This window comes from Schistocerca cancellata, chromosome 1 (genome assembly GCF_023864275.1).
Source record: "Schistocerca cancellata isolate TAMUIC-IGC-003103 chromosome 1, iqSchCanc2.1, whole genome shotgun sequence".
Lineage (NCBI taxonomy): Eukaryota > Metazoa > Arthropoda > Insecta > Orthoptera > Acrididae > Schistocerca > Schistocerca cancellata.
The window spans coordinates 828,052,724-828,068,455 of NC_064626.1; the positions used below are offsets into that span (position 1 = coordinate 828,052,724).

Consider the following 15,732-nt stretch of genomic DNA (forward strand, 5'->3'; position numbering starts at 1 on the left):
TATGGAAATCGTATGAAGAGACCTGGGAATGTAGGAGGATGTCTAAGTACATCTCATGGAAACTTTTACAGTGTATTCGTAACAACCTTGGCAACATGTGGGGCCAACCACTGCTCGTGTCGTTTCTCGGTGCAAAAAGAAAGACGTCATAAAGTTATTCGTTTTATGCGTCAGTTAGATCTGAAATGGAAGAAAAGGCACAACAGAAACAGAGGAATGCGGGGAGCCTGACCTCCCCGTGCTTGTGTAGAAGAGAGCCTTTACATCGCTGCAGCTACGACGAGAACTGACGGTGGCGGGTGGAGCGTGCTGTCCTCATATTGCAGAGCTGCCGGCGGAGACGGAGCAGTGGCACAGAGCTGGGAATTTCTGCTCATTCCGGGCCGTGAGGCGAAGGCAGGCGGGGCGAGGCGCCTGTTGTCGGCGGCATATCGGGCCGCTGTTTACAGAGGTGACGCAATCTCTGGCTGCTGGTTCCGGCGCCGCGCCGCGAATATTGCCGCAGCGCCACTTCTCTCATAACGGCGGCGAGAGGCGAGAGCGCCCTCCCGAGGGCAAACAGCAGCTCACGCTGACTCAACGGTCACCGCGCCGCTGTCTCTGCCAACGGAGGACGCTGAGGGACCACTGCAGGAGGCGCTTCCTTCTCACTTCCCTTACAGCTTCCAGTCTTTCAGTCATAAGGGCTCTACATGTGCAAAACGCAGAATAAACTACTGGCCATTAAAATTGCTACACCAAGAACAAATGCAGATGATAAATGGGTATTCATTGGACAAATATACTAGAAATGACATGTCATTAAATTTTCACGCAATTTGGGTGCATTGATCCTGAGAAATCAGTGCCCAGAACAACCACCTCTGTCCGTAATAAAGGCCTTGATACGCCTGGGCATTGAGTCAAACAGAGCTTGGATGGTGTGTACAGGTACAGCTGCCCATGCAGCTTCAACACGATACCACAGTTCATCAAGAGTAGTGACTGGTGTATTGTGACGAGCCAGTTGCTCGGCCACCATTGACCACACGTTTTCAGTTGGTGAGAGATCTGGAGAATGTGCTGGCCAGGGCAGCAGTCGAACATTTCCTATATCCAGAAAGGCACGTACAGGACCTGCAACATGCGGTCGTGCATTATCCTGCTGAAATGTAGGGTTTCGCAGGGATCGGATGAAGGGTAGAGCCACGGGTCGTAACACATCTGAAATGTAACGTCCACTGTTAAAAGTGCCGTCAGTGCGAACAAGAGGTGACCGAGACGTGTAACCAATGGCACCCCATACCATCACGCCGGGTGATACGCCAGCATGGCGATGACGAATACACGCTTCCAATGTGCGTTCACCGCGTTGTCACCAAACACGGATGCGACCATCATGATGCTGTAAACAGAACCTGGATTCATCCGAAAAACTGACGTTTTCCTATTCGTGCACCCATGTTCGTCGTTGAGTACACCATCGCAGGCGCTCCTGTCTGTGTTGCAGCGTCAAGGGTAACCGCAGCCACGGCCTCCGAGCTGATAGTCCGTGCTGCTACAAACGTCGTCGAGCTGTTCGTGCAGATGGTTGTTGTCTTACAAACGTCCCCATCTGTTGACTCAGGGATCGAGACGTGGCTGCCCGATCCGTTACTCCCATTCGGGCCCGCATCTCGTGGTCGTGCGGAAGCTTTCTCGCTTCCCACACCCGGGTTCCCGGGTTCGATTCCCGGCGGGGTCAGGGATTTTCTCTGCCTCGTGATGGCTGGGTGTTGTGTGCTGTCCTTAGGTTAGTTAGGTTTAAGTAGTTCTAAGTTCTAGGGGACTGATGACCATAGATGTTAAGTCCCATAGTGCTCAGAGCCATTTGAACCAACTCCCATTCGGATAAGATGCCTGTCATCTCGACTGCTAGTGATATAAGGCCGTTGGGATCCAGCATGGCGTTCCGTATTAACCTCCTGAACCCACCGATTCCATATTCTGCTAACAGTCATTGGATCTCGACCAACGCGAGCGGCAATGTCGCGATACGATAAACCGCAATCTCGATAGGCTACAATCCGACCTTTATCAAAGTCGGAAAAGTGATGGTACGCATTTCTCCTCCTTACACGAGGCATCACAACAACGTTTCACCAGGCAACTTTTGTCAACTGCTGTTTGTGTTTGGGAAATAGGTTGGAAACATTCCTCATCTCAGCACGTTGTAGGTGTGAATGCTCTGAAAAGCTAATCTTTTGCATATCACAGCATGTTCTTCCTGACGGTTAAATTTCGCGTCTGTAGCACGTCATCTTTGTGATGTAGCAATTTTAATGTTTTATGTAGTAAAAAATGGAAATGAGCGTTTGGCGTTATTGGCCGAGAGGCTCCTTACGGGGCTTATTACATTCGACGCCACATTGGGCGATCTGCGCGCCGAATGGAGATGAAATGATGGTGAAGACAACACAACACCCAGTCCCTGAGCGGGGAAAAATCTCCGATCCTGCCGAGAATCGAACCCGGGCCCTTGGGACGGCAATCCGTCACGCTAACCACTCATCTATCGGGGCGGACGATGTAGTAAAAGATGATATAATGATCGTGGCGATTTTTACTATGCCTGATTCTTCGAAGTAATGGCATGAAAGGTAATTTTGAGTGAATCTGGTGGAAACATTTTTGGACGCATTACATTTTAGAAGCAACTTTACAGACATCATAACCTATGTTGGTCACGGCGTTAGTAACCGTCAGAAGATTGTCCTTCCTAACCCAACTTATACACTCAAACTGCTTCGTGTGACTTTTCTTGCTTACGTAATTAAAATCAGTGGTGAAGTGACGCCGTTGGTTTTAGTTATAAGTATTGGTGTCAGGCAATGCAAAAGAAATTTTCGTGAGCTGTGCGGTGAAGTGAAAGTACCGATGGAGAAAATCCTCAAATAATAAAAGGGAATACTTTGAAGACGACGAAGGTTGGACTTGTATAAGCCAATTAAAATATTTTTTTTAAATATTGTTGTTTCTCGAAAACATGTACTGCCTTCTGTTTGAAGAGAAACATCGAACAAATAAAGAGATTTAGTGCAAACAAGAAATGATTTCCATACATAGCCACTGTTAGTTTCACGACCCACCGACAGTGCGGTCATTAGGCACGCAGAGCAAGCTTGTATTACGGAAGAATAGGAAGGGGAAATCGGGCGTGATCTTTCCAAATGAACCATCCCAGCATTGGCCTGGAGTGATTCAGGAAAATCACAGAAAACCTACATCTAGACGCCCAGACGGGAATTTGACGTGTCGTTCTCACGAATTCGAGTCCAGGGTGGTAACCACTACGTCATCTCGGTCGGTCCTGCAAGTAGTAGCACATATGCGATGATGTATTGTGACATCGCCTTTTGCAGCAGTTCTCTTTTCCTCTTGTTTTTTTTTATTTTATTTTTGATTTCTGCCAGTACTTATCCGTGTATGAGGTGCCAAACGGATTTATTTCCTTCTTGTTCTGCTTCTTCTTATCAGGAAGGATGTTTTAAATCGACGGATCTGAGAGCTTTATATTAACTGTTAAATAACTTTAAGATATGGAATACTAATATCTGTATTTGTAAGAAAACTGGGATTCGGGCACAAGTATCCCATGATACACTATTAGTTTAATACTAACAATAAGAAAAAATGAATCTGCAGATACAGATATGGGCAATTAAATGCTGGTATTACAATTTACCGAAATTAATACTTCCCCTGCTATCGGTACAAATGATACACCGTTAGTAGTTTGCAAACAACGAATCTGTTTAGAAAGTGCTAAAGGATTCAGCTCAAACGCTATTTATCTAGATTATAAGGTCTATACGAGTCAACGATGGCTCAAGGTTAATAGAGACTGAGCTGTATCACCTTCGGAATAGGATGGCGATGGAAGCATACAGATCTTGTAGAAGGAATCATCCGAGCAATTGCTTAGGTCTGTTTCACGTGGATAGGGATTTGAAATCCAATACGGTAGAAGTCAGTTTTATTAACAGCTTTGTCACCCGTGAACTTTACCAAATGTAGATTCGCTCTTTGTAGTGTCTTGTCATATGAGATACCCCACTGAAGAACGATTCTCTCTGAAGGTCTGCATATGTTATTAGCTCGTTTAGAAGATGTGGCTGGGTCATACACGAAATAAGTTAGGCAGAAGAATAAGTATATTCCAGTACTTCGTCAATAAATTTTTAGGACATTGACGATGTTGTTTGTTTGTTTGTTTTGTTTTAGGGTGCAAAAACTGTAGAACTCGAAGACAGAGAGGAGTTAAAAAGCGACTACACGTCAATCCCAACCGGCGTAAGAGAAGACGGCTGAAAACAGGGACATGGAGAAAGGGCTATAAAATAAACCATAGAGGAACATGTACTGGACCGCGTCATTGTAAACTACTGTAACAGCTAAACTGCCGTTGTTTTGATCGACTTGCTGCGGTCCTCTTCAGGGTTGTTGTTGTTGTTGTTGTTGTGTGTGTGTGTGTGTGTGAAATCTTATGGGACTTAACTGCTAAGGTCATCAGTGTCTAAGCTTACACACTACTTAACCTAAAGTATCCCAAGGACAAACATGCCCGAGGGAGGACTCGAAGCCGGCCGGAGTGGCCGAGCGGTTCTAGGCGCTACAGTCTGGAACTGCGCGACCGCTGCGGCCGCAGGTTCGAATCCTGCCTTGGGCATGGATGTGTCTGATGTCCTTAGGTTTAAGTAGTTCTAAGTTCTAGGGGACTGATGACCCATAGTGCTCAGAGCCGTTTGAGCCATTTTTGAGGACTCGAACCTCCGCCGGGATCAGCCGCACAGTCCAAGACTGCAGCGCCCTAGACCGCTCGGCTAATCCCGCGCGGCTTCAGGGTTGTTCACAGAAGTTTTAGTAGTTTACAGTGACGTGACCCAATATGAAAAATTATGTTATTTAAAATGACACTGCCCGTGAAAGCCTGCGAACTTAAATCAATTTAATATGATGTTGAAACATCCATATAGAAAATACCTTAACAAAATGTAAATCCATAAAGCATTTATTGACTTAGCAGCTTTACAGTTATCCGTATATACAGAGGAGAACTACGTGGAAATTTTTCACTGATGTCTGATCTTAAGAAGAAAACAAAATGGAAGCCAACACAATCGAGAAGAAGATTTGAGACACTGTACCTATGCTCCATTCTTGTAAAATTTCGTCAAGTTTAGTTCCCCCCTTCCACACAATCGATTTTATCTTTCTTAATTCCAAGTACTTCTGGAGACAGAAAAATGGGTCGATCATGTCCTGAATAACCGAGTAAAAGCGTTTGTAAACTAGAAGAATATTTCCTACTTGAAAATAATCAAATCGATAAAAAAAATTATTTAAAAATTCGAAACAAGCGAAAATTTTTTTCTAACCAATATATTCCATACAAAATTAAGACGTTTACAGGTACTTCCTTTCTACGAGTTTCAACCATATACCATAAATGTGTGGTCCTTCAAGATTAGGTGAAATGCACTCCACCAGACAAAAATTCTAATGCACTTCTTTCGAGAAAAAGGTAAGCATAGACGAACGGGAGTAGTGGCGGAAATAGTTGTCTCCAATAATATATCAGACAACATGATTTCATAGAGTGAGTGCTCTGCACAAAAACTGTACTGTCTAGTTGCAAATACCTAGTCCTGAGCACATCTGGTGCAGAACACGGGCTAGGTGCTGGAGGTGACAGAGCGACAGCAGACGGCCTCGCGATGGGCCGGCCAGGGGGAGCGGGAGGCGGCGGCGGCTGCGGCCGCGGGCACACCGCGCCAGCTAGCGAGCCGAGCTGCGCCGCTCCCTCCGAATCGATGTGTTGGCGTTGCCATGGTGACACTTCCGGCGAGGCCTGCCCCCGCATCAGACACGCGAGGGCGGCCGCCGGCGCTGGCCGCGCGCACCGCACCTCGCCTGCAGCGTGCCGCGTACAGTGTTTACCTCCACGCAGGGCCAACAAGTGACAACACGTGCGGCCATTCAGCACTCGAGGCTACACAGCTTCTGGCCGGACGCCGCCGGCCGCAACGTCTTCACTAGTTACCGAGGGAGGCAGCTCTCGGCTTATATTTGGAACGACTGGCATTCAAACACCTTTTCACCGCGCTACTGTAGGTACTGGCTCTGAGCACTATGGGACTTAACATCTGAGGTCATCAGTCCTCTAGAACTTAGAATTACTTAAACCTGACTAACCGAAGGACATCACACACATCCATGCCTGAGGCAGCATCCGAACCTGCGACGGTAGCAGTCGCTCGGTTCCGGACTGAAGCGCCTAGAAGCGTTCGGCCACCGTGGCCGGCTGTAGGTATTCTCTTCTTGCAGTACTGAGGTGACGAAAGTTATAAGATACGTCCTACTGGGGCTGTTGATAAAATATCAATACATTGGAATTTTTAACAAAAAGTATCGATGTATATCTACTTTACTTTTAGGTGGTAGGAAATGGAAGTGCCGTGTGGCTAGGGCCTCCCGTTGGGTAGACCATTTGCCTGGTGCAAGTCTTTCGAGTTGACGCCACTTTGGCGACTTGCATGTTGATGGGAACGAAATGATGATGATAAGGACAACACAACACCCAGTCGCTGAGTGGAGAAAATCTCCGACCCAACCGGTAATCGAACCCGGGCCGTTAGCTATGACATTCCGTCGCCCTGAGCACTCAGCTACCAGGGGCGGACTTTTCGGTGATATATCGATATAACAGTATCAAAATGGCAATACTGACTGCTGATATTCTTATTTTGTATTATTTTTTCACAATTGTGGGTAATATTCAAAGAGGACAATATACTCTCTCACCTATTTTCTGTACGCAGTAAATTATTAAACATTTTATTACAACCTGACACCCCTTGAGCGAGACCCCACAATATTAACGACCTAAGCAGAGGTTGAGAGAGCCTGGTAGGGCGCTAAAAACATGACGTCTTTTTATAATTATTACCTCATAAAAACGGCATGTTGGGAGTTGGAAGCAATTTGTGACAAGCCCATCACTCAGTAAATCTTGCCAGACAGGCCCACAGCCGTACAGGGCAGACAGAGCAGTCCATAGTCAAGACAGGTGTCCAGCAGGACAATGCCATGGTACCTGCATTGGCGCCAGCTGAAACCTGGGCTGGGGGCGACAGACTGAAGGAACGCATCTACACAGTGAAGCCATAAACCGGAAATTGTGTGCAGAGCCACGTATAATAAAAATTCACAAGTTTTCATGTTCACTGATACTGAAAATAGGCCTGTGACCCACTTCCATTGGCAGCCTATGTTGTTGGTTGGTTGGTTTGTGGGACTGAACGGACCAGACTGTTACGGTCATCAGTCCCTTGCCTATGTTGTATAAGAAACTCCGGCGTCTCAGAAACTTAGAATCTTTATTACACCTCAAAGCTAGTACTAACAAGCTCGAAGGCACAGGCAATTTAGATAAAGATCTTTAAAATTGTATATGTTCACTTGCTGCCATGGGAAGCGATGCGACCTTGGAGATAAACATCAGCCCCCTTCGCGAAAACTTTAAAAAGCCCGTAATTGGCAGTTTCTTTTTTACCAGAGACGCAGGTTTCTTAAGTCTTGTCCTGGTTCGACAGCAGTTTGTGCTGTCATGTGGGAGGGGAGATTTAGCTCCTCAAGGGGCCTATGATAGGCTCGAACTGGCAGTGTCGTTTGTGCACTTTGTGGGAAAACGAATTTTTTTTCCTGGGGATGTGCAAGGCATTTGGTCTGGTAAGAGACTTCTGGTGAACGCTCTGGCATGTGTGGTTGGTGCTTGGGACCTGTCCTGAGACTGACTTCACTTGCGAGTAGCTAGACTGGAGAGCCTGCTCTTAGTATACCAACAGTGTGACTTCAAACATCTCGGACTACTCGTTTGCTGAGGGCCACTTATTCGTTTTTGGTTTACCGGTCTTTACGTTTGGTATCCTTGTGCATCCTGTAGTATAAGTGAGCCAAATTGGTCCTTGGTACCAGTGAACAGGTGTGTCACACACTGAAATCTACCATGATTTCAGGGCTCTGTCAGAGAGTAAATTGCGATCCATCTGCCTGATCGCAGGACTGTGAGATTTTTTCATAGCTGCGATCGTTTCACAGATGCTGCCTCACGTCTCACCTCCGCCGCACCCATCTCGCCAGCTGCAAGTTACTTCACTGCATGAAGCAAACAGGGAAATGTACTGTTGCACGGGCACTGTCAGGGAATACCGATCTCAATTGCCACTTGCTCTCAGCTGCACCTATGTAGTGAAACCACTGTAGATTTAATCAATCAAAGTCTGCACAGCATCAGATCATTTCGGATTGCATTATCCACATTTTCGGTCGGCACTTGGATGGGTGACCATCCGGGCCACCATGTGCTGTTGCCATTTTTCGGGGTGCACTCAGCCTTGTGGTGCCACTTGAGGAGCTACTCGACTGAATAGTAGCAGCTCCGGTCACAGAAAACCATCGTAACGACCGGGAGAGCGGTGTGCTGACCACACGCCCCTCCTCTCCGCACGACACAGCGGTCGGATGGTCCCGATGGGCCACTTTTGGCCTGAAGACGGAGTGCTAGGGCTCATCCACATTTTTAGGGTCAGAGTACTTGACTCATTTCTGCCACCTAGGATCCTTGTCCGTTGTACTCTTAAACCAACTGTTAGTTATTTACGGTATTCAATCAATAACTTGTTTAGTATAATCTATGACTTTTTTTTCTTTTGAAAATTAAATTTTGTTAGAACTCAAGTAAATTTTGCTTCATTCTCAATTATTTGTATAACAGCCCACAGGGTTATCTTTCAATATTTAAAATTGTTCTTTTGAAATTGTAGAAGAACATAATTTCACTTTCAATGTGTGGTGGAGTCTTACTAGTTTTTGAGCTTTCATCACGTCCAGTCTTTCTCTTTGACTGTGTGAAGCAAGTAGAGGTGGCACAAAGAAGAAGTCCGATTGCATTTGGGGGGGGGGGGGGCGATGTGAATAGAATAACAAGACTTCCGATGTGAAGAAATAGCATACCAGTTGCATTAAAAAAAGAAAAGAAACAATTTCTAAGCAACTAGTGTGCTATTTCTGCACATCGACACTCCTCAAAAACAGTTGCTGAAAATGATGAACAAAAATCTAAATGACAAGATTGGTCATTGCGACGGCTGGAGACGTGTGAGGGGAAATACTGACGTAATCGGCGCTACCAGCAGAAACTGCAACGTTTAACTTTACTACGTTGTTTTGACACTGTAACTAATAGGCTGCCGGCGTCTGAAGAAATGAAGAAACAGGGAAGTCAACATGAAGTGTTCCAGACAAATTAGATATGTGACGAAATCGAATGACGGACCCATCGGACAACTTTTCTTGTGCCACTTACATGCGGCTAACATTGTTAGCAAAGTGGTTACCGCCAAGCGTGAACGTGCACCGTTTTCCTGTCAATTCTTGTTCTAAGGGGGGAGAAGCAGGCTGCTAGCCTATAGATGTACAGAATATCTATCATAAATCAGTACTTAAACATACAACTCTAAAACTGGTAGTATATTTATAATGTGCAGCAGGTATTTTTATACGCTGGTACATCATTACAGGGTTATTACAAATGATTGAAGCGATTTCACAGCTCTACAATAACTTTATTATTTGAGATATTTTCACAATGCTTTGCACACACATACAAAAACTCAAAAAGTTTTTTTAGGCATTCACAAATGTTCGATATGTGCCCCTTTAGTGATTCGGTAGACATCAAGCCGATAATCAAGTTCCTCCCACACTCGGCGCAGCATGTCCCCATCGATGAGTTCGAAGGCATCGTTGATGCGAGCTCGCAGTTCTGGCACGTTTCTTGGTAGAGGAGGTTTAAACACTGAATCTTTCACATATCCCCACAGAAAGAAATCGCATGGGGTTAAGTCTGGTGAGCGTGGAGGCCATGACGTGAATTGCTGATTATGATCTCCACCACGACCGATCCATCGGTTTTCCAATATCCTGTTTAAGAAATGCCGAACATCATGATGGAAGTGCGGTGGAGCACCATCCTGTTGAAAGATGAAGTCGGCGCTGTCGGTCTCCAGTTGTGTCATGAGCCAATTTTCCAGCATGTCCAGATACACGTGTCCTGTAACGTTTTTTTCGCAGAAGAAAAAGGGGCCATAAACTTTAAACCGTGAGATTGCACAAAACACGTTAACTTTTGGTGAATTGCGAATTTGCTGCACGAATGCGTGAGGATTCTCTACCGCCCAGATTCGCACATTGTGTCTGTTCACTTCATCATTAAGAAAAAATGTTGCTTCATCACTGAAAACAAGTTTCGCACTGAACGCATCCTCTTTCATGAGCTGTTGCAACCGCACCGAAAATTCAAAGCGTTTGACTTTGTCATCGGGTGTCAGGGCTTGTAGCAATTGTAAACGGTAAGGTTTCTGCTTTAGCCTTTTCCGTAAGATTTTCCAAACCGTCGGCTGTGGTACGTTTAGCTCCCTGCTTGCTTTATTCGTCGACTTCCGCGGGCTACGCGTGAAACTTGCCCGCACGCGATCAACCGTTTCTTCGCTCACTGCAGGCCGACCCGTTGATTTCCCCTTACAGAGGCATCCAGAAGCTTTAAACTGCGCATACCATCGCCGAATGGAGTTAGCAGTTGACGGATCTTTCTTGAACTTCGTCCTGAAGTGTCGTTGCACTGTTATGACTGACTGACGTGAGTGCATTTCAAGCACGACATACGCTTTCTCGGCTCCTGTCGCCATTTTGTCGCACTGCACTCTCGAGCGCTCTGGCGGCAGAAACCTGAAGTGCGGCTTCAGCCGAACAAAACTTTATGAGTTTTTCTACGTATCTGTAGTGTGTCGTGACCATATGTCAATGAATGGAGCTACAGTGAATTTATGAAATCGCTTCAATCATTTGTAATAGCCCTGCATCTTTTCCTTCTTTGTATCAATGTGTCGATTCTATTTTTCGATGTATCGACGATCTATAACGACTTTTTAAAGATCGATATCAGTCACCCGATATTTTCCAAAATATCAATAGGCCTATATCCTAATATCGAATTTTTGTATGTGCATCTTTTTGACTGGAGGTCTTGGACACCATGGCTTTTCACTATTGTAAGTAAACTAAACGCCTACAGCCGTCCTTATTATCTTATTAATTGTGTAGCTACCAGTTTCGGTGCTTCACTGCGCCATCTTTAGGCCTTAGTTGGTGCTGAAGGGGTTATCATGATCCATATATATGCCAACATAACTGGTTAACGCTATCAATAACAAAGATGTCAGCACTCCAACCAACAATTGCCTAATATCGTGTCGGGCTTGCTTTTACTGGACATAGTGCAGCAACTCGACGTGACATAGACTGCACAAGTCGCTGGAACCCTAGCAGATACGTATATTGAGCCATTATGCCTCGTCCATAATTGCGTAAGTGTTGCCGGTGCGGAATTTTGTTTATGACCTGACTTCAAGATTACGTCCCGTAAATGTTTGATAAGATTCAGGTCGTGCCCCTGGCAGGCAAAGTCATTCGCTCGAATTGCCATTAAAATTCTCCAAAAAAATAGCGAACAACTGTGGGCCAATGACATGGCGCACTGTCATCCATAAAAATTCCATCGTTGTTTGGGAACATGAAGACCATTAATGGCTGAAAATCGTCCCCAAGTATCGGTTCAGTTGGACCATAGGACCCAGTACCTTCCATATAAACACAGCCCGCAGCACTATGGAGCCACCACCGGCTTGCAAAAAAAATGGTTCAAATGGCTCTGAGAACTATGGGACTTAACTTCTGAGGTCATCAGTCCCCTAGAACTTAGAACTACTTAAACCTAACTAACCTAAGGACATCACACACATCCATGCCCGAGGCAGGATTCGAACCTGCGACCGTAGCGGCCGCTCGGCTCCAGACTGTAGCGCCTAGAACCGCACGGCCACTACGGCCGGCCACCAGCTTGCAAAGAGCCTTGTTGATATCTTGGGTCTATGGCTTTGTGGGGTCTGCGCCACGCTCAAATCCTAACATCAGCTCTTACCAACTAAAATCGGGACTCAGCTGACCAGTCGACGGTCGTCTAGGGTCCAGCCGATATGGTCACGAGTCCAAGAGAGGCGCTCCAGGCGACGTCGTGCTGTTAGCGAAGGCACTCGTGTCGGTCGCCCGTTGCAGTTGCCCATTAACGCCAAACTTCACCACAGTATCCTAACGTATAAGTTCACCGGACGTCCCACATTGATTTCTGCGGTTATTTCACGCAGTGTTGCTTGGATGTTGGCACTGACAACCATACGACAAGATTGTTGCTCTTCGTCGTTAGGTGAAAACCGTTGGCCATTGCGTTGTCCGTGGTCAGAGGTGATGCCCGAAATTTGATATTCTCTGGACACTCTTGACACTGTGGATCTCTGAATGTTGATTTTACTAATGATGTACGAAATGAAACGTTCCATGCCTCTAGCTCCAACTACCAATACGCATTCAGAGTCTATTACTTCCCTTCGTACTTGTATAATCAAGTCGGAATCCTTTTCATATGAATCATCTGAGCACAAGAGACAGCTTCGCCAATGTGCTGACCTTTATACCTTCTGTACGGGGTACTGCTATCTGCATCTGCGTATATCGCTATCGCACGACTTTTGTCCCCTCAGTGTAGATCAGATGCGTGCGGCAGTGACTGCTTAAATTAAGCGTGGGCGCTTCATAGATCTGCTTTGCAATTAGTTACCTATGACCACGACATCATTGACAAGTTATAAAGTTTACTGAGTGATGAAAATCACCTTAGCTGTGTAATCATTCGTTTATTGTGCTATGACTGGTTTCGTTCTTCGAATAGCTTCAGATTTTATGTAGTTGGAGGTGGAGGGGGGAGAAAGGAAAGGAAAAGGAAGGAACTAATGATATCAAGTGCATCGGGCCTTTTTGCGGAATCAGCGGCGACGAGTAGAAATATGTGCCCGAGCGGAAGTCGAACCCGGGGTCTCCCGCTTACTAGATAGTTGCGTTAACCACTGCCCCATCCGGACACAGTGTTTGTCGCAAAATGCGCGGCCTATCTCGGCATGCTCCCGGGTCGACTTACATTCGTACTTAGCGCCACCTATACGCAGCCCCCGTGCACGTACTCCATGCTTGCTAATTTCGGATTCCCGCTGGTGCTCTAACGGAATATGCATTTGCACTGAAGGTTGTGAGTTCATTGCCTATCGACGAGAATCAGTTAATCGAATTCGTGTTGTTTGTTCTTTTGGACATGTTCGAAAGCACAGACACTACGCATTCATATATCTTCAGGTTTCCTGCAGTTAATCAAAACAGGAAATTAGGCTTAAGTAAGCAAGTCACAGTGACGACAGTCTTGTACTAAATCCTCATCGAGGATATACGTCGTCTGGTGCCATGTGTAATGTTAAAAATCAAATTCAGAAACGATTATTAACATTCCGCCGACCGCCCGGAGGAAGTGTCGCGAGCTGACACGGTATGCTGTGTACAGTAAACTATCCAGAGAGGACTGCTCCACGAGAGAAGTAAACATGCAAACACGGTACTTGGCCTCTGTCGAGTGCGATAGTCGACTGTGTAAAATGAGCACAACAAGAAGTACCGAGAAATCAGAGCTAATACGGAGGCCTACCGACAATCATTCTTCCCGTGCGCCATTCACGAACTGGTAGTGGTACAAGAAGTATGCACCCCCCCCCCCAACCCCCACCCCAACCCCACTCCCGCCACAAGCCCCTCAGGACCTTTTTCCACAGTAAATTATTTAAAGTACATGTTAATGTTCTCCTTAAAAGAATTTCTTCCTTCTCTAATATTTATAGGGTGAGTCATCTGAGACATAACATCCCTTTTATTTAATGAACGGCTTCAGGTATCAAAATTAGATTTTCGGTAAGTGGTAGTACGATAAAGCGCTTGTACTTTGGTACTTGATAAAGCGTCTTAACTCTTGGATTGATCGATATAATGAAGCAAGTACGATTTTTTTAAAAACAATGATATGATATACTTCTGTAACAGCATCCGAAAGCGCTTGAAAAGGCGAGTTCATGTTGAGGTTGAAGCTCTTCGCAAAAGAATCAGAGAAACATTCTAAAACTGGAAAGAAATGTGGTTTAAATAACGCCAAGCGGAGCTCTCACGCGAGGCTTCGTCGTTATATACAGCAAAACAAGCCTACGCTACCGAGATAAAACCTCATTTCCGGTGCGACATATATAGAGGGTGAGTCATGATTTTTGTGTATGGAACTACTATGTTAGCTTCTGGTTCTTAAGGTAAACAACCTGCTCTCGGACAAATGTGTTTATAAATAGTACTCGAAACTGTAATTAGACCGAATGCACTTTAAATAAACAGTTTATTCAGAATGATTCATGGTACGTCATCCACAAAATAAATAATTTTCTTAACGGAACGTAGTTTTAAGCTTTACTTAAGTATGAGTTCAAATTGTTTACCATCCACTACAGGGTACAACCGCAACACCTCTCAAAAGACAGATGAACATATATTGGATGATGTGCCGTTGTATGTTGTGGCGATTCTATGGCGTATATCATCTGCGTAGTTGGGGCCTCACGATGAACGGCATCTTTCAGGGCTCTCCATAGAAAGAAACCAGGAGACGTCAAATCAAGAGACATGCCCAGCCATTTTATTATAACATTCTGTCCTATCTAACAGTCAGAAAACTTTTCATTCAGAACTTGCGTTGCAACACGGGAAGAATGAGCTGAGCAGCTGTCTTGTTGGAGTCACATACACTGTCGATTGTCCAGTCGATTGTTGTGAGCCGAGCCGGCAAAGCGCGGTACGTGCAGGGGAGCACGCAGCGCTGCTGGGTGGGTCCGCGTGCCGATTGCCTGGCCTCTTTAGGCCTTCTTCTCGGTCTTCTTTGGCAGCAGGACGGCCTGGATGTTGGGCAGGACACCACCCTGTGCGATGGTGACGCCCGACAGGAGCTTGTTGAGCTCCTCGTCGTTGCGGATGGCGAGCTGCAGGTGGCGCGGGATGATGCGCGTCTTCTTGTTGTCGCGGGCCGCGTTTCCGGCCAGCTCGAGCACCTCAGCCGCGAGGTACTCCATGACGGCGGCGAGGTAGACGGGCGCCCCGGCGCCGACGCGCTCGGCGTAGTTTCCCTTGCGCAGGAGGCGGTGGATTCTGCCGACGGGGAACTGGAGGCCAGCCCTGCTTGAGCGGGACTTTGACTTGCCCTTGACTTTGCCTCCCTTTCCGCGTCCGGACATGGCGATGGGCTAGTGGCGAGCGAGCGATGGTGTAAACGGTGCGAGCCGCAGCGAGTCGAGCAGCGGAGTGACCAGAAGACCAGATAGAATGTTCGTAAGAAAGCGTGCGTACATATTTCCATTTAACATGCCTGGGGGTGAAGTAATGTCCCACAATGTAATTTCCTATAATGCCGCACCATATGTTTATGCTCGGCGGCCGTTGCTGTTGCACCTGACGAGGCCAGAGCGCATTTTCAGCTGCCAGTAGTGCATGTTACACACGTTTACATTACTGTGGTTCCTAAACGTTGCTTCGTCGCTAAAGAGCAAACGCTGGATAAATATAGTTTGTCTCCCATGTGAAGCAGATCAAACCACCATTATTCAATACGACTTTCGAAATCGCGTCCTCCGAGTGCCAGATGTAGTCACACATAATGAGCGCGTAATTTATGTCGATGCAAGATCC

The 15,732-nt window shown here is 46.2% G+C and overlaps 1 protein-coding gene across 1 annotated transcript in view; it reads right to left on the reverse strand.

The window, feature by feature from the left end:
* Positions 1-373: 373 nt before the first annotated feature.
* LOC126106590 (homeobox protein Hox-D11-like) overlaps positions 374-15,732 on the reverse strand; it is a 36,536-nt gene continuing 21,177 nt past the window's right edge. The window contains exons 2-3 of the mRNA XM_049912970.1: positions 5,661-5,931; positions 374-545 (exon numbers count right to left, since the gene is read on the reverse strand). Of these exons, the coding sequence (XP_049768927.1) occupies positions 374-545; positions 5,661-5,931 (443 nt within the window). The remainder of the gene's footprint in view (positions 546-5,660; positions 5,932-15,732) is intronic.